Consider the following 23,062-nt stretch of genomic DNA (forward strand, 5'->3'; position numbering starts at 1 on the left):
CAGCACAGACTTTAAGAGAGAAATCTGCTCCGCTCGTTTCTTCCTGAATGGTTTTTTGCTTTCAATATATTTTCTTAAATATGAAAAGTTCACCAACAAACCGTTCCATTGACCTGAAATGTCGTAAAAGTTTCCTGGAACGCAACTCGGAAGTGAAATAAAAGCGTTTGTTATTCCTGGTTCCGAGTCTGCGCTTTTGTTCTTGGAGTTATTGACTTGTCACCTTTGAATATTAGGATTTTGATATATTTCCTACAGATGAGCTTAGAATATTGTATTTAAAGGCTTTTACTAATTGACCTTCCTCTTTAGCTACAGTTCAGCCACAGCATAAGAACTGGAGGCCACGGTTTCTACTGTAATGGAATCCAGATTACGACTTATATCTGTTGTTAGTGTTCACCTTTGTTTGCGTGTCATGTCTACAGCAGCTTATGTGCTGACATTTACAAGCCCTGTGATGAATGTAAATAGCGGTTGCAGGCTTCAGCGTCTCGCATAAAGTGTGCTGGGTCGAGCATAATGTCGGGCTGTTCAGTGTCGGCAGTGACCGCAGAGCATCCCGACAGCTCCGCGTGGCGAACCTGGTGACGTGACGCCCGGACTTGGAGCTTCCAGCCGCCTCGTAGCGCCACGGGTCTACCTCCTCCGATTAGTTTCTTCATTCATCAGTCAGACCCTTCGCCACATGCTGTTGATGCACAGTGATCCTGAAACTAAGAGCTCCCCTTTGATATGGAAACAACACAATTCACCACCTTCTCCGCTTCCCATCACATCAGGCAGCTCAACGCGGATGAATGACGTTGAATAAAACGATTTTCCATGTGAAGGTGCTCCATTGAGTTACTTCTGATTTGACTTTAATCTGAATCTAAAGGTGTGATCACAAACAGGCCCGGAAAGATCGGCGGCGCATTGCATATTGCATATCTCTGGAACTCATTTCTCTCAGCGTCTGGACCGCGCTGCGAGGTGTGGTGGCTACAGCTGAGAGTAGATCTATGACTCTGCCAACTGTCCTCTCTACATCCCTCCTCGGATGAGAGCTTTAACCTTGAGGTCAAGCCAGCACAGAACATATGCAAGTCATTTGTATGGAATAAATAACAGGATGATCTTATGACGGTCAGCTGCTGCAGGCTTTGTTGTTGGCTTCGAGGACGCAGCTCTCTGTGCCAGGCTCTGGAGACCTGGAGCTCTTTGTAAGTTCAAGCTTAGCCGAGTTATAACTTTACTAAGTGCTGGGGATAAAGCACCAACACATTAAAACAGGTGGCACCGTACAAACTCAGTTTTACTTGACCGTTAATACATATTTTGTCCCTCTACCAAGAGGCGCTGGCACCTGTAACTGAGCCGAGTGATCACAGTTTACGTTAGCTTGTTAGTATATGACATGTTTATTTAAAGAGAGAGAGACAGAGAGAAAGAGAGAGAGAGAGAACCGTAGAACAATATATAGACATACACTATAGGGAAAAATATGATCCGAAGATTCTTTATAACAAATGGTAAAATATGGGCGTGAAGATACTCGCACAGTTAAACACAACTTCAAATTCACACGCCATCACATGTATAAGGGGGGGTTTGAGAAGTTTGGAGCATGATAATAACGGGTCATAAACTTCTGCGTCTGAAGGAGCATGTTTCAATTTTTTGGGGTTGGGATGTTCGATGATTCACGATATTGGAAAGCTAAGATGGTGGACGCAAACAGCTTTATGCGTGTTGTTTTTGCACCAAGTGAGATATCTCCTGGAAAGATAAACCTCAGCACCAGATCAATCATTCCCATCACTCTGTCAGATCATCTGGCCAGTGCAGGTATAGATTATAGATCTGCTCATTTCCTTTATATGAGCCAAAGAGCAGATGGATTGCACATTAAAAGTCCTCAGACACGCAAATGACCATTTATAAAAGCAGAACATGTGGGTTAGAGGTGACATCATTTCAGGAAGGAGAACGATTTAGAATGGCGTGATTTTCAAAAGGCCTCTGTAACCAAAAAAAATCCCATTGGAGAGATGACTTAGAGTGAAATATAACCATCTTGAGTGTGTGTGATGACTTCTGTATATGGATGCATCACATTTCAGATGAATGAAGGGTCTTTGCAGCTCAAGGTTACGATGCTCATCACAGCGAAAGAGGATCGACACATTACACAATCGGGAATTAAATCAGGTGCAAATGGATGCATGTGTGTTTATGAATTAATGTTCAGTCCACATGTTGGATATTGGCATCCTCGGCATTCTTACAAGGAATTATTCCGGCTCAGATATCGTGCCGAAAAATATTCCCCGGTGCTTAACAGGAATTATTAACAACCTCGGTCCCACGGTACATTTATATTAACTGGAGGAGATAGGAACATTTTATCAGACATCTGTTCAACTCTAATCTCAGACAGTTGGAACTGAAGTGCACTTGCAGAACCAAATGAAGCCGTGAACTGTTGCTAACACTGCACAGTGACTCCTGGTGGACTGTCATCCAAGAATACTACATAAAACCAAATCATTCTTATAAAGCTATGCTCTCCCCACGGCTTTGAGCGGGGGCTTCAGAGCTTATAAAGGGGATACGAGAGCCCTTTAAGAGACTCTGTGGCCTCTGGGTTAAGGTAACAGTTAATTGCTTTGCTTGTGTCCTGAAGATTTTCGCACTGAGCTCATGAATCAAACATGTGACTTATGCATCAAGCCATATCCCCTTGTTCTCCTCGTGCAGCACGCAGCCTGTGATTTATGGCTGGACAGTGGCCTGCAGAGGTGTTGGATTCAATGAAATACAGGGGAGAACATCTGGAAAGCCTATTAGCTCCAATTCCCAGCTTGAGCCAGTTTGATAGTGATGGCCGATGCAAGCACGGAATTGACATGCTGGTGCACACCGAGGGACACTGGGTCTTTCTCATCGAACAGACATGTGTGAACCGAGGTTGTTCATATTTTAAGTAGATCAATATTAATGGTCCTACTTAAAGCGCCAGGTGAGCTAACAAGAGCCTTAAATGAGCCTCTTCCATGTGTCCCTAATGTCTCCCAGATGTCGAGTACTTCAGTCCTGTTGGCGTCCTTGGTTGGAAACAAAAGAAACTCCTAATCTGAGAAATGAAAAGGCCTTGATAGGATAAAGCATTCATTCCAAATCTGCGTGACACAACCCGTGTTACACAAGTCATTCTAGTCAAGGATAATTGGGTAAAAAAGATCACCGGCCGGGAGTGTCTGAACGAGGTACCCCTGCCTCTCATCTCAGCCCCGTAATAAGAGCATGGGGAGGTGTGTTGAAATACAACCCCGTCACTATTCATCCTCACCCCCTCGATGCAACAATGACTAGCATGCAGTCTGCTTTTCATTTCAGGGAATTACCTTTGGGAGGCCAGCAGACGTCTCCCAGTTGCTCTGTGTGTGTTCTCCTCATCCCTGCAGAGCTGTCTCATTAACACAGAACCCAGCAGGTTTTGGTCGTAGCGTAGCCCCATCTCTGTCCTGTCCAAGCCTGCAGCCGGCTGCATGGAAGCTGGAAATAATGACCCACACATTACAGAGTCCGCCGTACACAGTCCCCAGCTCGAGCACCGCTCCCCAGGTCGCTGCAGCGTATCGGCCTCCAGACTCTCTAACGACTCGTCTGTAATTTTAAGACCGCTGCAGACTGAGATCGAGAGAACAGGCCACAACGGAGCCGGGAGGGCGAGCGGTTATGTGGTGGAGTAAGAAGAACTAGCTTAGTCTAATTTATGGCTTTCATGAGAGTTTTTGTGAAAGCTGGTGCAGCTTAATGAGGTTTCTGACGTGGTACAATAGTTTATACGTTCAGTACAAAGCATGACCTGTAATTTATATGAAACCATTTATTTCAATTTTGAGTTGAGCAGCTATTACTCTTCCTCTGTAAAAACACGTTTTTTCAGCCATTGAAAAGACCTAATCATTCATTCATCAGTAGGGTGGCTACTTCCTCGAGATGGAACACGTATGAGTTCAGGCGTCATCTCACCAGGGTGGGGCTCATATCATTTACATTTCATTGAAGCCCGCTGTGAGACATTGATTTCTCAGTAAACCAGGAGTTTCCATGATGCAAGCTCCTGGGTGGGGGGCGCGGGAGACGTGTCACCCATCAGGAGCTGTCAGGAGCTGTCAGAGGACAGGATCCAGAGCCTTGGCTCGGAGAGGCCAGGCCAGCCAGCTGTCACCTCTCCGACACTGGCTGAGACCGTCCATCTGGCTGAGAGAGGCCCACCATGGGTGGAGAGGATCTCGCCAGATTCCCCGACTACATGACGGCAGGAATTCGCTCACACACACCAGCAGACATGTTTCATGTGCGCATTGACACACGAACACATGTTTATGCACGTACAATGACATACTTGCACTTCTCTACGCATGTACGCACGTACGAGCTCGTACGATGCTGGTTGCCAGGGCTATTTCGGGTAATCACCAGCACAATCTGCGGTGCTGTCCACATGAATCATTCTTCCACAGACCGATCCGGGAAACAGAAGTGACATGCTGCCATCGGGCTGAACAGACACAAATAAAGAATTATAACATTTGGCTGTAACGCTGGCTTTCACGTAAACTAACTCTCTGTCTCACAGAGTGAGCTTTAACAGAATGAGGTCCCCCCCCCCTATATCTATGCATCATTATGGAGAGCATAAAAAGTTCTGTGCTGGCTTTAACATTTGAATCAGTGGCGAGCTTTATTTACTCCAGAATTACACACGCCACAGTAGTAGATCTATTTCATTTGTTTGGTTTCACCAGAATTTTTACTGCTGTGATTCTCATGTAAAGTAAAACTGCAACATCACCGCACATTGGTTGAGCGTCAAACCCATCCACACTGACGATGTTTAAGCTAGATGGGTCAGTGGAGTTGCCAGACATATGGAGATCATTTGGACAGATCCAGACGGCCACAACAGAGCCAGGCACAGTGTTCTACATCTAATTTTCATATACATGTTAAATAGCCACAATTGTCCTCCAAATCCAGGATCTATTTGACACAACAACAGAAAACATGTTTAACTCAATTATTCATTTGAAATTATCAATATGTTTCAAGAATTGTTCAACAAGGATTATTCAGATAGTTAGATGAACCAATTAACCAAGGCCCAGTTTGAATGTGGATGACCTCCATGAAAAACTGAAAGACCTAACTGCTGTCAATTTGTACACTAATGGAAGCTCCATGAATGTGGAGGACAGCGGTTCTTCTGGCGTGAACACCCATAAGTACACGATAAGAATGGCCACAGCTACCATGGTGCAGTTGTCCCATCCCAATATCTCCTCCCATTATTAACATAATTGGTAGCGTAATTATGATTAGAGTCAAGTCAAGGTGTTAAGATTCAAAGCCAGGGAATCTCTGTGCACTCGTATGCAGTTTGTTATCCTGGTGAACTCTAGTGATGAGAAGCAACAGTGAGCCATGAGAAAAGGAGAGCGGGAGACTGAGATCAATGATAATGTATCTGATGACGCAGCCGAGCGAGCTGTTCCCCTCTGGCGGTCTCACCATCGACCGGCTCCGAGTGAAAGAGAATTCATTTTTTGTTTGGATTGGCTTTAATCTTCACATCTGACAATGCAGGCGTTATAATAAGCTGCAAATCTTTTCCATTTGGCCACAAGAGAATTGTGTCAGTTTCTGCAAGTGCACAAGCGCCGATACGTCAGCGCGGCACGTTGACAGGCAGCTTGTTCAAATAAAGAACCGACAAAAAGCTGTAAACCGAGCGACTCCACGAGCGAGAAAAGAAGTCACATAAAACATGTGCACATGACAACAGAAAACAAAAACAAAGTGATTCCCTCTGCTGGCTCTTAGCGACTGTTCGATGGCGCTGAATGAATATATATTTCCAAATTGTTGAAAGGGGGTAATGCATACAAAGTTAACAACACATAGTTACAGAGTCGTTTACAAATGTGAGCAAATGGAAAATGTAGTGACAGTTCTGCAAAAGCAAGAGCGTTCAACAACTTGTGTGAATCTTATCTTTGCGTCATATAGCCGGTTGGTTTAAACAAGATAAGCTATGCTGCTCACTGTGCTGGAAAATGCTGTATGTAAATAAAAGGTATGACTGTATCACCCATCTATTGTTTTTGTCTCAAAAGACTCCTTCTGATTTCAAATGACACATTTTCTTGACACATAGCAGAAGAACAGTGTCCCGCCATCATGCGCCATGCTAGCGGCTTTGTGAGGCTGTAGCTACACAGGCTACTGGTGCTTTGGGCTAAATGTAAATATCAGCATGCTAATGCTTACAGTGGCATTGCTAGCATGCTTTGCAGATGTCATGTTTCCCATGGTCACCATCTTAGCTAACATGGTCACCATCTTAGCTAACATGTTCACCTTCTTATCTAACATGGTCCCCATCTTAGCTAACATGTTCACCATCATGAGCTTCTTAGGTGGGGGGTGCGAGTGACTTTTTTCTTTGCTCCGTCTCGATGCGCGCGGACCGGAGCTCTTTGAGCACCCCTGCATTCAAACATTAAATAGCCGACAGTTTTTTTCAGCATAAGAAATATGATGTGTGGCGAGAGTGCGTGAGTTAAGACCGAAATGACACTTGAGAGCCCTGAGAATGTTTAATATTAATTATTACACCATTAGACCACCATTACATTTTTCCTCTCGTGCACCCCCTAGAGGCAGCTCGCGCACCCCCAGGGGTGCGCGCACCACACTTTGAGAATCCCTGGTCTATAGGACCAAACATGAGAACCAAACAACTGACTTGGGCATCCTTACTGTCTACTAAAGTTAAAATAAAGTTTTCTCATGCTGTTTTATTTTTAGCCGTGTGTCCATACTGTTTAGAAAAATACTCAAATTAGGCCTGGTTCTGTGTCCCGACCACAAATATGAGAGCCGTCTGCAAGAAAAACCGTAATGAAAACAAGCAAATACTCCAAGATCTTTCCTGGCCATAAAGAAGAAAATATTTACTCATTGGCTTAACACTTGATGTTCCAGAGGGAAATTATTGCTACGATGTTATGTGACAGAAAAAGTTTGTATAGACACAAAGATGTGACCTTACTCCCAATCCAGCCAGGCCACAAGTGAAGGAATTCATCATGAGACTCATTCCAACAGGGCTGACTGCGGCGCACACCTTGTGGTCCAATACCCAGTGTTTATATTGTGGTCACCAGATATGAACATGGCAGCAGTGTGTTTATTAGACCTTGTGTTGTTCAAAAACAACCAAACAGTAATATCATCCTCCAATTAAGCTTCCTTATTAGTGGAGTAACAACTAAATTAAAGATGTATAAATCCCAACAATGACCTGATCTGATTCCCCCCCGCAGAGCAAGGCCTCTGTTAATAAAACCACGAAGGAGCTGACGTATACTTATAGTGATTTTAATTATTTCTGAAGACTGACATCATTTATGGTTCTGAGAGGAGAGTCAAACAACATGCAGTCTTTGTATCTCTCCCATCATTTATAGGTATATAAGTATTCATAAGTTCTTCCACTGGGTTGCTTGCTGTCATGGGTATCATAATATTTCTGCCTGGGGCACACTTGCGCATAGAGGTTGAATTTGAACCAAATATTCACTCATAAACATCATCGCCCAAGAGGGAATCTTTGTTTAAAGTAGTAAAATAATAACAGCAACAAGCAATGCTCCACTATCACTAAAACTAAAATGCAGGGTCCAACGACAAATCAGGCCTTAATAGAGGTCTTTTATAGGGATGGGAAAGGAATACTATTTCATTATGATGTCTCAGCCACATTTAACAATGTATCCACGTAATTACGGTGGGTGCCCAGGTTGCACTGTCACAGTAAAGTATGACCCGAGAAAGAGCCAATAACTTTTATAGAGCTGATATTAATTGATTTGTCCTGACCTGCCCGGATCCAGCCTCCCTGGGCTCAGCCTCCTCGTGGAGCAGTGCCAGGGTCTGTCCTAACTGCATCCAAATAAATGAGAAGCTATGGAGCTTGTCTCCAAAGCCAGAGGATATTGTTCGATTTCACGTCAGGCCTCCAGGAGGCAATTTAAACTACCCAGCCAGCTAATCAACCTGGAATAAAAAGGCAGCTCTGAACAGAGGCCCATTCCTCCTTTTTATCTTCTTTTCTTTTGCAACAAGAGAGAAGAAAAGGACAATCCGAAGGAAACCTTATCATTGGCCATGTATCTGAAGGGATATTACACAATGTAATGTAACTATGATGTGGAAAATTAAACAAATACTCCCTGTCCAGTTCAGCTTGCATGCCATTAATTTTTCCTCAAAATCCAGGAAAAACACATTTAAAAAAAAGCCTGCTTGGTGTCACAATTATACCATAAAAACAATACGCTTATGTAAAAATAAACGAACTCCACTGTTGCTCCACTGCAATTAAGACTCTGAGCCAGGACGAGAGCCTCCCTGCTGCCATCAACATATCAGAAATGTCTCAGTGGAACCACATTGTGACCCGCGTCGGAGGAGGCAGAGCCTCGATCCCCACAAATAATTCAATACTCTAATATGCCCTCGGTATTCCTCGTGACCACAGACATATGATAGTGTTCATTCTCTGCTCGTGCCCTGAACCCACAGGTCAGCTGGTAGCAGATCACAGACTTCTATGTGACTCAGAGGTTAAACTAATCATGCATGACTTTCTCACATGGCCCAACCAGGGCCTGAAGAAATCTACACCAGCTTGTCATCCAGCAGCGGGTAAACCTGCTTCTCAGGCATTCGAATCACATTCCTTACTGTGGCGGCTTTTCACTAAACTCACCTTAAATTATGCATACCTAAAAAGTCCCGCACACTGTATTTATTCAGCTCCTCATTAACACCCTGCCCTCCCTGAACTCAAAGCAATATCACGTAAAGGAATGCTTTAGACGTGAGAGAAATGTTTCTTTTTCTTATTTTTTATTTATCCATCACATTCTTTAACTGTGTCTTTGTGAAGCTTGCCTCTGTGGCTGAGAGTCCTTCAACTCTCTGAGTATTAAGAGGGTTATGAGAAAGAAAAACTCATTTATAATATCACATATAGCGACGCTTTAGACTTTAGAGAAATGTTCTATTTCTAATGTCTAATTTAACCATCACATCTTTCAACTGTGTAAATGAGAAGCGTGCCTCTGTGGCTGAGAGTCCTTCAACTGTCTCAGCATTAAGATTGTTATTTCTTATTTGCTTATCAGTTCTTGAAGAGAAGAGTAAATAACCACTGCCCCCTACTGGTACAAACGCATTCTTACAGTTACTGACACATCTGCTGCTGCACCGGCAGTACTTTATTGTGCATTGGTTATAGTCACACACATCAGTTTGATATACACTACCGTTCAAAAGTTTGGGATCACTTAGAAATGTCCTTATTTTTCAAAGAAAAGCATTGTTTTTTTCAATGAAGATAACATTGAATCAATCAGAAATCCCCTCTATACATTGTTAATGTGGTAAATGACTATTCTAGGTGGAAACGTCTGGTTTCTAATGAAATATCTCCATAGGTGTATAGAGGCCCATTTCCAGCAACGATCACTCCAGTGTTCTAATGGTACATTGTGTTTGCTAATCGCCTTAGAAGACTAATGGATGATTAGAAAACCCTTGAAAACCCTTGTGCAATTATGTTAGCACAGCTGAAAACTGTTTTGCTGATGAGAGAAGCTATAAAACTGGCCTTCCTTTGAGCTAGTTGATTATCTGGAGCATCACATTTGTGGGCTCGATAAGACTCTCAAAATGGCCAGAAAAAAAGAACTTTCATGTGAAACTCGCCAGTCTATTCTTGTTCTTTGAAATGAAGGCTATTCCATGCGAGAAATTGCAAAGAAAATGAAAATTTCCTACAGCGGTGTGTACTACTCCCTTCAGAGAACAGCACAAACGGGCTCTAACCAGAGCAGAAAGAGAAGTTGGAGGCCCCGGTGCACAACTCAGCAAGAAGACAAGTACATTAGAGTCTCTAGTTTGAGAAATAGACGCCTCACAGGTCCTCAACTGGCAGCTTCTTTAAATGGTACCCGCAAAACGCCAGTGTCAATGTCGACAGTGAAGAGGCGACTCCGGGATGCTGGCCTTCTAGGCAGAGTGGCAAAGAAAAAGCCATATCTGAGACTGGCCAATAAAAAGAATAGATTGGTATGGGCAAAAGAACACAGGCATTGGACAGAGGAAGATTGGAAAAGGTGTTATGGACAGATGAATCCAAGTTTGAGGTGTTTGGATCACACAGAAGAACATTTGTGAGACGCAGAACAGGTGAAAAGATGCTGGAAGAGTGCCTGACACCATCTGTCAAGCATGGTGGAGGTAATGTGATGGTCTGGGGCTGCTTTGGTGCTGGTAAAGTGGGAGATTTGTACCAGGTAAAAGGGATTTTAAATAAGGAAGGCTATCACTCCATTTTGCAACGCCATGCCATACCCTGTGGGCAGCGCTTGATTGGAGCCAATTTCCTCCTCCAACAGGACAATGACCCAAAGCACACCTCCACATTGTGCAAGAACTATTTAGGGAAGAAGCAGGCAGCTGGTATGCTGTCTGTAATGGAGTGGCCAGCACAGTCACCAGATCTCAACCCCATTGAGCTGTTGTGGGAGCAGCTTGACCGTATGGTCCGCAAGAAGTGCCCATCAAGCCAATCCAACTTGTGGCAGGTGCTTCAGGAAGCGTGGGGTGACATTTCAACAGATTACCTCAACAAATTAACAGCTAGAATGCCAAAGGTCTGCAATGCTGTAATTGCTGCAAAAGGAGCATTCTTTGACGAAAGCAAAGTTTAAAGAAAAAAATTAATACTTCAAATACAAATCATTATTTCTAACCTTGTCAATGTCTTGACTATATTTTCTATACATTTTGCAACTCATTTGATAAATAAAAGTGTGAGTTTTCATGGAAAACACGAAATTGTCTGGGTGATCCCAAACTTTTGAACGGTAGTGTATATATATATATTTTTAGATTTCCTCATTGCAGCAATCATTCCACAATATTTCTTTTAAAACAGAGAAATGTGAGCTCTCATCGTTAAATAAGAAGACAAGAAACTGGAAATCAACTCCTTATACTCGCATTGCCTTTATAAATGAGTGCAATGAGACATTTAAAAAACATCCATCATCAGTACAATGCAGCAAGAAATACAACATACAAATACAATCTATTCAATTCAATTCAATTCAGTTTATTTGTATAGCCCAATTTCACAAATTACAAATTTGTCTCGGAGTGCTTTACAATCTGTACACATAGACATCCCTGCCCCAAAACCTCACATCGGACCAGGAAAAACTCCCAAATAACCCTTCAGGGGGAAAAAAAGGGAAGAAACCTTCAGGAGAGCAACAGAGGAGGATCCCTCTCCAGGATGGCCAGGTGCAATAGATGTAATGTGTACAGAAGGACAGATTTAGAGTTTAAATACATTCAATGAATGTGACAGAGTGTATGAATAGTTCATAGTAGGCATATTCCACGATGGAGACCTCCACGATCCATCAGGCAGATGGAGGTCGAGAGGAGGAGTGGGCGGAGTCTCAACAGTGGGCGGAGTCTCAACAGGACAGTGGCGTAGTTGGTAGCAGGAATTCCACGACCCAGACCTCGATGATCCATCAGGCAGATAGGATCTATGCCGTCTCATAGGGTCCGATGACCCCATGAGACGTGAAGTCACAAGGACTCCGGGGAGAAAGCAGAGTTAGTAACGTGTGATTGAGAGATGAAAATTCATCCTTAAGGAGAGAGAAAAGAGGAGATAGGTACTCAGTGCATCCTAAAACGTCCCACAGCAGCTATAAGCCTATAGCAGCATATCAAGGGGCTGGACCAGGTGAACCTGATTCAGCCCTAACTATAAGCTCTGTCAAAGAGGAAAGTCTTAAGTCGACTCTTAAACGAGGTGACTGTGTCTGCCTCCCGGACTGAAATTGGAAGCTGGTTCCATAAAATCTAGCTGTGGTGTGGTGAAAATACATCACATATCATTTATAAACTCTCAACAATGACAAATATACCAGAACGTAGCCATTTTTCAAATATTATGAGAGCAATTATTTAGCATAAAAAAACTGTTCGAAATAAAAATAAAGGAGTGCGCACATTTGTAAATACACGGAAGAACAAACATTTCATGATGATCCATCATTTTAATCTTAGATTTAAAATAGGTCCCTTGTACATATTCATCAGTCCTTTACGATGATTTTATTCTCTTATAACACCTTCAATAAAGCATATTGTTTCTTACACAAAAAGGCAGATCTGTTGTTATAACCTTGTCTCAGTCACTGCACAACTCAGTTTACAATAATTATATTTTTGGAGAGTTAATCCTGTTCCAAAGGGTCCTGGGACAGAGGATGCCAGATGCTGAACAGATTGAGATGTTGGGCTATACAAATAGATTTGTTGTTTTCATTTTTTTTACTTCATTATTTATAATTATTTTCCTGCTTTAACATTTGTATTTTTGCGTTTCCTTATGGCCCTTCTTGGCCAGATGCATGGTTAATTTGTATTTGATTTTATTATTATTATGCATTCTTTACAGAAGGTTGTATTTCTGTAAAAATACCTCAATAAAATATCTATGTGGCAGTGGGGGGTGTTTAGGCTCGGCTGCAGAGTGGGTGGAGTGGGTGGGTGGGGTGTGGTTCAGGGAACGGTGTCTGATTGTCATCAGCTGGACTGATTGCTAATCACTAATCAGAGTGTGTGAATCACAAGACAATCGACAACTCACACTGAACCTCCACCCGCTCCCACTCACTCAGCAGCCAATCAAGTATAAAAAAACAAATAGATTTATTAAAATACGAATGAAGTCTTCATTTTGATAAGGTCACAACATGAAAGATTAGTGCAGATTCAAGTTAAACATACCATACATTCTTATTTGTAAGAGCTTAACTCTTAAGAAAACCCCTCCGATGTAGCACCATTAGTCAATAATTTACAGTATCGCTTAAAAAACAATGAAAAAACATCTATATTGCATCTGTTATTCAAACACATAACGTGAATAATATCAAAAGAAGCTAAAAATGTTAAAAGGAATAGGAGCGAGAAATTGTAAGTTTTCTGTGTGAGTTTAACTTCTGGTTCTCTTCCCTTCCCACAGACTCATTCCAGGGCCACGCCGACTGTTGCATTGTGGATAAGACGCTATCTCTGTTTGTCTTTCTGTGACGTATTTCGAATTGTTGTTTTACTGGTTTCAGGGACAGTTTGTGTTAAAAAGGAAACGGGCAACAGAGAGATGAACCTCCCCGTCTGCTTCCAACCTACAAACCGGCCTCTTTTTTCACCACGCAAGTGTCTGCTTCTTTCCTCGGTGCACACGGCCACCACTCCATCATTCCACAACAGTTCATATTTGCTGTCTTTATTCGGACTGTCATGAAAACTCCTCCGTCGTGAACGTATTCTCCCTGCCGTGTTGTATTGACAGCTTCGCTTTCACTATCTGCGTCCTTCTTAAATCTGACCTTGCTCGCCGAGTGGCCTACGCAGCAACTTCCTCTTCCTTTTGTCTCGCTCCGCCCTCATGGCCGTGCTGTTCTCCTTGAAGGGCGCGACGGGCCTCATTTTGATCTTCGACAGCTTCGCCCTCGCCTTTATCCGACCGCCCGCCCGCCTCCTCTGAGTCAGCGCAGGTCTTGAGACGCTCTTCTCCGTCTGGCGGTGCGTGTGCAGAGTCTGGTGACTCTGGACATGTGTCGGTGTTCTGGTTGTCTGGTTCTGCTGGTGCGGCGCTCTGAGGATGCCGGGAGGCGGCTGAATACAGATCCGTATCTGATTCTTCACGGTCACTCACGCTATCTGCTTTAGATTTATCTTTATCTTCAGAAACAGGTTCCACAGTTTCTTGCTCGTCATCTTTGCTGCTGTTTGTTTCTTCTTGTGCCAAGTTTGAATCGTGTAATAATGTCTCTGAACCTCTGGCGGACAACGGTTCGTCCGCGCTAGAGTCGTCTGATTCTTTTCTGTCCCCTTCCCCCGATGAGTCAGATCCTCTGACATGCGTCTCGGCAGATTCTCCAGTGACCCGATCTGAGTCGGCGACTTCCTCGTCTTCGCCCGCGGCGTCTTTCGCCGCCATGTTGGGAGAGCTTTCGGTCAAAGAGGAATGTGGCTGAGCAGCAGGTGAAGTTTCGTCCTCGGCACGAGCGGACCGAGCCTCCTCTTCCTCATCTGCCTCCCTCTCTGGCTCTGAAATACACAGTGCAAAGTAGAAAAAAGAGCACCTGACTGCTAAGAATATGCAAACGGATAATAACATTGTTATTACAGAGTCTTCTGGTTTCTAATCAATCCGTCTTAATACATGGGGGTTTGAACATATAAGGGGGGGCTAAAAAGCCATTTCCGAAAGTAACACAGATGTATTTAAAATAAGAAATAAAATGAATCAAATTCAACTTCAAATGCCTCGGTCTTTCTTAAAGGCTGTTCATTGGTCGAGGTCCATCTTTCCTCTATGAGCGAGGAGATAATAAATAAAATAATCCATCAATAGATGAAACGGCTGCTGCTTCCTTTTGTGTCAGCTATGAAAAAGTATGTTTAACCAGAGTTGCGCTACTGTGCTGTACTGGAGAACAATGGATTGGTACCGGTGTCGCAGGATGGGTGTTCAGGAGAGGAGGGGAGTTTGGGCTCCGACGGCTCGTACTCACTGAAGCGGTCCGACACGCCGGCGTGAGCAGGGTCCGCTCCGTTATCCTCCTCGGAGTCCAAGGGCTCGCTCTGCGGGACGTCTTCCTCTGAAGACTCTCTGGGCGGGCCGGCGTCCGCGTCACCTTTGTCGTTACAAGCAAGATTATTCAGGCGCAGAGGGGGAGGTGACCCACTACGCGGGGCTCTTATGCTCGACCGTTTCATTTGGTAAACAGAAAAAACAGGAAAGGGAAATTGTAAAAGTAAAAAAAGAAAGTACTTTAAAGTACTTTTCTTTAAAAAAGAAAGTAAAAGAATGCTTTAAAAGATAAAACCACAAAGATGCAGTCAAAGCAACCCAGTAAAGATCAATGTGTGACGTTAATAATGAGTAGTACTGGAACAATACATTGATTAATGAATTAGTTGATCAACAACATAATTAATAACAATGCTAATTATCAATAAATACTCAAAGTCACTCACACAGCAACAATGGAAGGACTTGCTGCTTTTCTAAGATACAATATTTAAATAAAATTATTTCATTTATCCGTAAATCTAAAGAGAAAATAAAAAACAGATTGAGTGTAAATTTATATAAAAATGTGTTGTTTGTTCTGGCAAGCCAGTGAACTTGGAGAGGATGAACACACACATAATCATCTGCGGAACTCTTTCTACTATGAATAAGTCATAATAAACAACATTTGTTTCATTGTAACCTTCTTTTGGCGTCTCATTTTCTTCATGTTCTGTAACAAATGAAGAAGATATGAATTGAATAAAGAAGGATTCCTGGTTTAGTTCATAATAATTTCAATCCATTATAATCTACGAATTAAAACTGAACTGAAATCATCTCAATATAAATCCCTCTTTTACCCAGCAAAATAAAATATAGTCAAATAAAAGTCATGGAAATGTGACAAATGACAAAAAAGGAACGTAAAATAATTTTACAGCATTATTATGATCATTACTAAATCTTATTATTTTAATACAAACATTGTTTTGTATTTCCACTTCCTGCCACGGCCTCTGTCTTCCAGTACATTTTCTGAGGCATTATATAAACATTTTGTTGATAAAATGATAGAGAATATGACTATGAATATGACTATAAATGTTATTTTTACCCATCAATTTTCTACTGTTATGGTATACACATTTCTGAGCATCCTTTACCTTCGACAGGGTCATGGTCTGAATCTGGGTCTTGGTTCTGGAGGCGAGCGGGTTCATCGGGCCTCATGTTACCTTGGAAGAAACGGCCCAGTGGCTGAGTGGAGGGAAGAGTGGACTCTCTGTGAACTAGAGGCCTTCTTTCAGCATTCCAAGCTTCCTTCATATCTGACCCTGAAACAGATTCAAATACAACATATAATGTAACTCGCCAGAAAGAGAGAATAGGATCAAAGAGTGACCTTTAAGCTGACCAAGGTTTTCACATGAGAGCCATGGACTGCATCTCAATGGACCACAGGGTGCCTCTACGGTGCTTTAGAAAGGGGGTTTTCATATTAGAAGGTAAGGAAATAGGTTTCTCATGAACATCTGCAACAATTCTGTCACATGTATCCTATGATTGGCTCTGGCTGTGTGTGTTGATGCTGATCTGGACCCAGATGTAATTGTAGTGCTCAGTGATAAAATCAAAATCTCCAAATGTAACGCTCTCCTTTTTGGCTGGTATTTTCTATACATGACAAAAAGTAAATGTATTGTGTTGTATTGTAAAAATGCAAAATGGTACTGGGATAAAAACTTCCCTTATTTTAATTTGTCTCTTCCTCTCCATCTTGTACATTTCTTAAAAAGGTTCGGCTACAAACGTCTTGCCGGCCAAAATGATTAGTTGAAAATTAATACGGTTTGTCTATTGTCAGACATTTATTCAAACAATGTTTTGAAAATCTATTTAAGTGTCTTCGGCATTTATGAGGGATGAATGCCTGACTATTTCTGGTCCGAGTGTACATACAGTGTCATACCTTCTCTTTGACCAGGTGGTGACGGATTTTCCAAATCATGTTTTGCAAAACATGCTGCAGCGAAGCGCATGAGGACAGAAAAAGGTATGAATTATTAGAGTCACTGAAACATCTAAATAGCATTAAAGAACCTTGCCCCATTTAAATTGCATTACAACACTTAGTCAACTATAGCCCTGAATACATGGCCATCAACAACTAGGTTGCTGAAGAATAAAATAAGAATAATTTTAGGATCAATTTCTCTGGTTGCGGTGTGATGATTTTAATCTTTACCTTTACGCCGTAGTTTGCAGTACAGTACGGCCAGACACACGAGGAGACACGCGAGGAGAGAGGCAACGACGAGGCATACGGTCAGTATTACAGATGAACTTTCATCTGCAGAGAAACACAAAAGTTAAATTGAGCGTAGCTGTTTATTACATCAAGAAACAACACGCATGTAGTACCGTAAAGCAGTACATATTCGTCTAGAACACAGATGTGAAACACAAGGCCCGCGGGCCGAATCCGGCCCACCACGTCATTTTATGTGGCCCCTAACGGCTTGAAAGACATAGGATCACCTTTTCTTGGAAGAAATTTCTGAAAAATATCCTGGGTTTTTATTTTGAAGGTTTCAAATAAAATGGATTTATGTCATAATATTAGAGAAATGTTCTTTTGTACAATATTTCTACACTCAAATAAACAATAATCAAATGCAAAGAGAGTTATTTAACAATACGTTGGGGAGTAGTTTATGCAGAGTTTCAGGTAACCGGCCCTTTAAGAGGGCAGCCATGATGCTGATGCGGTGAAAATGAGTTGGACACCCCCTACCAAAAAGTATGATGGGAGCCAGAGCCTTTAGTTATCAAGCTCCTCATTTATGGAACCAGCTTACAATTTCAGTCCGGGAGGCAGAGACAGTCACCTCATTTAAGAGTAGACTTAAGACCTTCCTCTTTGACAGAGCTTATAGTTAGGGCTGAATCAGGTTCACCTGGTCCAGCCCCTTGATATGCTGCTATAGGCTTATAGCTGCTGGGGGACGTTTAGGATGCACTGAGCACCTATCTCCTCTTTTCTCTCCTTCTGGATGAATTTTCATCTCTCAATCACACGTTACTAACTCTGCTTTCTCCCCGGAGTCCTTGTGACTTCACGTCTCATGGGGTCATCGGACCCTATGAGACGGCATAGATCCTATCTGCTGATGGATCATCGAGGTCTGGGTCGTGGAATTCCTGCTCCTGACTACGCCACTGTCCTGTTGAGACTCCGCCCACTGTTGAGACTCCGCCCACTCCTCCTCTCTACCTCCATCTGCCTGATGGATCGTGGAGGTCTCCATCGTGGAATATGCCTACTATGAACTATTCATACACTCTGTCATATTCATTGAATGTATTTTAACTCTAAATCTGTCCTTCTGTACACATTACATCTATTGCATCTGTCCATCCTGGAGAGGGATCCTCCTCTGTTGCTCTCCTGAAGGTTTCTTCCCTTTTTCCCCCTGAAGGGTTATTTGGGAGTTTTTCCTGATCCGATGTGAGGTTTTGGGGCAGGGATGTCTATGTGTACAGATTGTAAAGCACTCCGAGACAAATTTGTAATTTGTGAAATTGGGCTATACAAATAAACTGAATTGAATTGGTCTAGAACATGAACTCTTTTTAACAGAGATCTATTCATACATTTCTTTCCTTATTACTGTTATTATTATTATTGATAACATGAAGCAAACAAACTGTGCACATTTTTCCGTTTCATCTTCTTTCGCTGTCACCACTGGTACGAAATAAAGATCAAAGTCTCCGTTTCAAAATCAGCGTCATTGCCGAAGCGGCTGAGCAGGTATTGTTTGCTTATGAAACGCATCATGGTGGGCTGCTCATAGGAATATCCTGCGTTGATGAGATTCTAATAAGGACGTCAGAATCAAGTTCAACTGCCTCAATGAAAGCTTACCTGGGTAGCAATCCTTTGCAGGGAATGTAGCTTCTTCACTACTCAGAAGGTTGCTCACGTTACAACGGTAGACTTCATCGTCGTATGCATCCCCCAGAGATATGTGTAGCCGTGGACCGGGCCGCACGTCTCCACGTGTTCTCCACTCAAACGTCACGACGGCCTGAGGCCGCCTGGGCTCTGCGGAGCACAGCAGCTCTCCAGATACGTTGGAGCTGCCGCCGTCGATCACCTCACAGGAGATGGTGGGCTTGGGTACCAGGTCTTAATGAGGACATCAAGGAACAAAGAAATTAAAACATGACTATTTGTTATATCTGTACAACACATGGTGCAGGGTAAGAACAAATAGAGAATTAGCATCACACAAACATCATGCTCATGATCTATTTACACTTTGGTTAGGACGAAAACACTTTTAGGGACAGAGGCGACACTGACTTAATCCTGCCCTGCCAGACATTCTCAGGATTTCATACTTTGAGTGTACACTGCCTTCCACTGCTTGAACGAACACCCAATATCTTCTAGAGCGAAGTCTCTGAGCTGATTTAACCGCCATCATAAAAGAAACTGAGCAGATAGAAGAACTATAAAATCCATGTTATGGGTGACATAAAGTAATAAGACTGATATGGGCGAGCGGTCCTGGATGTGGATTACGGACTACGATATTCACAAGACATGCTTTACTAACCGAGACTGGCAATTCGCCCATTTCAAATTAATAAAAGGTATAAATATTGCCTGTACCCCTTTCAGGTTGTATTTTTGCTTTTCAGACATTGACGAACAGAAACAATTCCCTCTTTAACCTAAAAACAAAAATATCTAAATGTAACTTAAAAACACAGCAGCCATGACTGCGTGGAGAGGTCTGTATCCGTCCCCTATTGTGTGGCACTGGACTGCTGGGAAATGAATCCTCTGACAAGTTCCTGTCTCTTGACAGCTGCAGGAGGTTTTCCTCAAGACTTCTCTGTAGTTTGCTGCATTTATTTTCTCTGCTTTCACAATCCTGACAAGGCCACCTGGGTTTGTCTTTACTGCTGTGGCGCGGTGTTTGTGGACCTAGGAAACCAATTTCAAACACCAAAACAGTTCATCCATACGAGTAAAGGTGTGTTTTCACAAGAGATATGAAGAATGAAAAAAAATAATCGAACTTCAATTTTCAGCTTTAGGGCCATATTTTCTCTTTACACTTGTGCGTTAGGACAATTGTGCCTCATTATATAGAAAGCTGAGATTGTTCTGCAATTTTTGATGTAAAACACATGGGTATGTGCCTTGAAAATGTGAATTTAAGAAATTGTGTAAAATTGAGAAATGACCCCAGACTTTAGAGGGTTCAACGTGAAAAGATCCAATAGTTGTCACTGGCAGTTGCATGGTTTATCAAATTAAGTTACTTTTTTTGCAGGTTTTTTTTTTTCTTTGTGTGTTTGGGTTTATTTCAAGTCATTAAAGGGGACAGAGTTGCAATAGCAACACATGGACTTCTACTTTTGTAACACAGGTAGCTTTGTTGATCGATTAACTACATATTTTTTGTAAAAAATAAATAAAATGTTAACGCACCTATGACCTCCAATTTATGGAATGAACGATGCAACGCTTTATTGATGTGTACTTCCAATTCATAGTTGCCGCTGTCTTCAAACCGGAGGTCAGAGATGTCGAGTTCTGCAGAGACCCAGTCCAGAGTGATCCTGTTTTCATACGGACTGAACTCCTTTTGCTCTTTGCCATTAAACTCCACCACTTTGTTGCCATTGTATTTCCACAGGATTCTATCCGGATGTCCAGCGATGTCCGGCTTCAAGAAGCCCCTCCCCCCCTTGAGCGCATGCTTTGAAGGCTGTCCATCAACTAGACACAGAGAAAAGAGACTTGTGAAAATATGCAGCGTAATGTGTGAAAGTACATTTGTAACATTGACGGGGACGATGACACCTCAACACCTCAGCACACCGAGTAGCCAGTTCATTAGGTGTACATCTGTACAATCTAATGCAATCCAATAGAAATAAATCAGCTATAAATCCTATTTGTGTTCATTCCAAATGTTAGTGTTAGTGATAGGTGTTGATTAAAGTGTTTGAGACTAGTGAGTGTTTGTGGTGAGCTAGACAGCATTTGGCAGAGCTCTTTCTGACAAAATAAATAGTTGTATGGAATCAATTGATTGTGGTTTATATTAAACAACATTGCCAAATATTCCCCCGTTCCAGCTTCTCAACTGTGAGACTTTCTTGCTTTTCTCTGTGATAGTAAACTTGAATGTTTTTAGGTTTTAGAGGGTAAATGACATACAACTAAGGAGTCAGAGATGGATTTCAATCAATCTTTGGACTGGCGGATTACAATCAACCCCCATGTGACATCACCTGAAAACCAAAACTTAAATAGCATGAGAGAATCTGAGCCATGTCAGCTGAGAAAACTCCATCGTCTAATGAATCTCCAGATAAACCATGAATCAAAGTTATGTTAGCGTTCATGATTATGCATCCCTACATCAGATTACACACACTAATCTTGCATAGTCTCCACAGAAAGGACCATTTAAAAACAACATAGTGGGATAAAAGCAGAGCGATTATTAGATTGGACAAGGCTAACTAAACTACAGGTGTAAAGTAAACACAAGCATACGTAGTTATAACACAATAATTGTAAAAGGATCAGGTGTATTTCTTAGTCTTATTGTTGGAATACATTCATTCATAGTCTCATGTGTACATTCCAACAATACATGAGACTATGAATGAACCAGTGGATAGTTGTAGGTCATCAGGTGTCAACTAGTTCGTGACTATATCTGGATTAAAAAACAGATTAGCACTTCAGTGGCACTTAAATATCACTTACATATGGTATTACTTATGTTATTACTTATGTTATTACTTATGGTACTTTTGTAGTTTGACTTTCTTGAAGAAATGTTACTTTCTGGATTATTGTTGTTCTGAGTTTGTACTCTTGGTTGATGCACTTATTATAAGTCTCTGTGGATAAAAGCGTCTGCTAAATGGCATGTAATGTCATGTAATACCACCATTGTTACCTGCAGTGAGATACTAGTGAACTAGTGAAGGCCTGCAGACACTGGACTTGTCGTGCACCTTTGCGCTGCTCTTTTTATGTCGACACAAAAGTGCAAATATGAACTATATATGAACCCCACACCAAACTCACCTAGGCACGAGGTACTAAAGATGAAATAAAACAGGAAACACCGAGCAGCCATTCCAGATTGACTTCACCACTCGCTTATTCGGCCCGCCGGTTTGCACTTTCACTCCCGTCGCAGGTGTCGCAGTGAAACAGGTGGACCGGGGGAGACAGGTGAGCCGTCTTCCTCGAGCTGAATACGTTCACAGATTTGTTTTGTTGTTTCCTCGAACACGTTGGGACAGGCTTGACCAAACTCTCGGGAGTGGCTGCGCAGCGGGTTGGCGGCTCGAGCGAAAGTACTTTGACCAGAGAGAGAGAGGGAAAGAGAGGGAGAGAGAGAGAGAGAGAGAGAGAGAGAGAGCGAGCGTCCCGCTGACTTCCCTGACTTTCACAATAAACTGCCCACTTAAAGGCCTCGCCTCAGCAGCAGGTATCGTCACGTCATCACATTGGAGGTTTGTAAATGATTATATTTCCTCTTACCACGTTGTCCTCTTCCATGCCAGTCTGCTCTTCAGTTTCTTGTTTCAACATTTTCTTAGAAAGTGTTTGTTGTCTGCTCATTATTCCAACTTGAACATTGAGGTGACTAATAAAGGGATCGACGTTTGAACTCAACACACTGCCACGCACGAGCTTTGTTTTATTTCATGCATGAACGACTTTAGTTTCTGGACATGTCGACTTCGTGTCGGTGCGTTTTATTTTGAAAGTATGCCGGAAGCTTCTTTTGTTTGACTTTTCTTATAGTTGTGCTGGAAGGTGTTTTATTGATCACTGGATAGCGGGTTTCAAAAGAAGTTATACAGAAACAGTAACGCAAAGAGCGTGTGTGTGTGTGTGTGTGTGTGTGTGTGTGTGTGTGTGTGTGTGTGTGTGTTGGGTGTGTGTCTGTGTGTGCGCGTGTACGCGTGCCTGTGTTTGTATGTGTGTGTAATTTAGAGAAAGCATAACTTGGATTTAGGTTGGTAGTGATGTTATGATAAGAAAAAGCCCTCAGGTAGTTAATGCCAGTCAATCTAATGTTTTTATATAAGTACTTGAAAAGACGTATGTGTGTGATTTAACTCAGACACTACGGTGTGCTATTTAATGTGATGTAATCCAGCAACCAATGAAAATAAAGCATCCTGGATAGATATGTCACTCTTGCCTCTCTTCAAAACTTAAGAGCCCTGTTAATGACATGTGGTTCAATTAAGTTCTCACTCTTA

General features: G+C 42.3%; 1 protein-coding gene across 2 annotated transcripts; it reads right to left on the reverse strand.

The window, feature by feature from the left end:
- Window positions 1-12,839: 12,839 nt before the first annotated feature.
- On the reverse strand, window positions 12,840-22,140 carry LOC130202719 (uncharacterized). 2 transcript variants are annotated; one of them, XM_056428446.1, is made up of 9 exons: window positions 21,870-22,140; window positions 20,250-20,540; window positions 18,669-18,932; window positions 16,986-17,090; window positions 16,710-16,763; window positions 15,904-16,074; window positions 15,441-15,470; window positions 14,736-14,858; window positions 12,840-14,268 (listed from the first exon to the last, which is right to left on the reverse strand). In XM_056428446.1, exons 1-9 carry the CDS (start codon window positions 21,919-21,921, stop codon window positions 13,562-13,564), a joined length of 1,797 nt encoding a protein of 598 aa, XP_056284421.1. In that variant the 5' UTR covers window positions 21,922-22,140; the 3' UTR covers window positions 12,840-13,561. The 2 variants fall into 2 exon arrangements, with proteins under 2 accessions (XP_056284421.1, XP_056284429.1); XM_056428454.1 differs by lacking the exon at window positions 15,441-15,470.
- Window positions 22,141-23,062: the final 922 nt, after the last annotated feature.

This window comes from Pseudoliparis swirei, chromosome 2 (genome assembly GCF_029220125.1).
Source record: "Pseudoliparis swirei isolate HS2019 ecotype Mariana Trench chromosome 2, NWPU_hadal_v1, whole genome shotgun sequence".
In the NCBI taxonomy this organism is placed as follows: domain Eukaryota; kingdom Metazoa; phylum Chordata; class Actinopteri; order Perciformes; family Liparidae; genus Pseudoliparis; species Pseudoliparis swirei.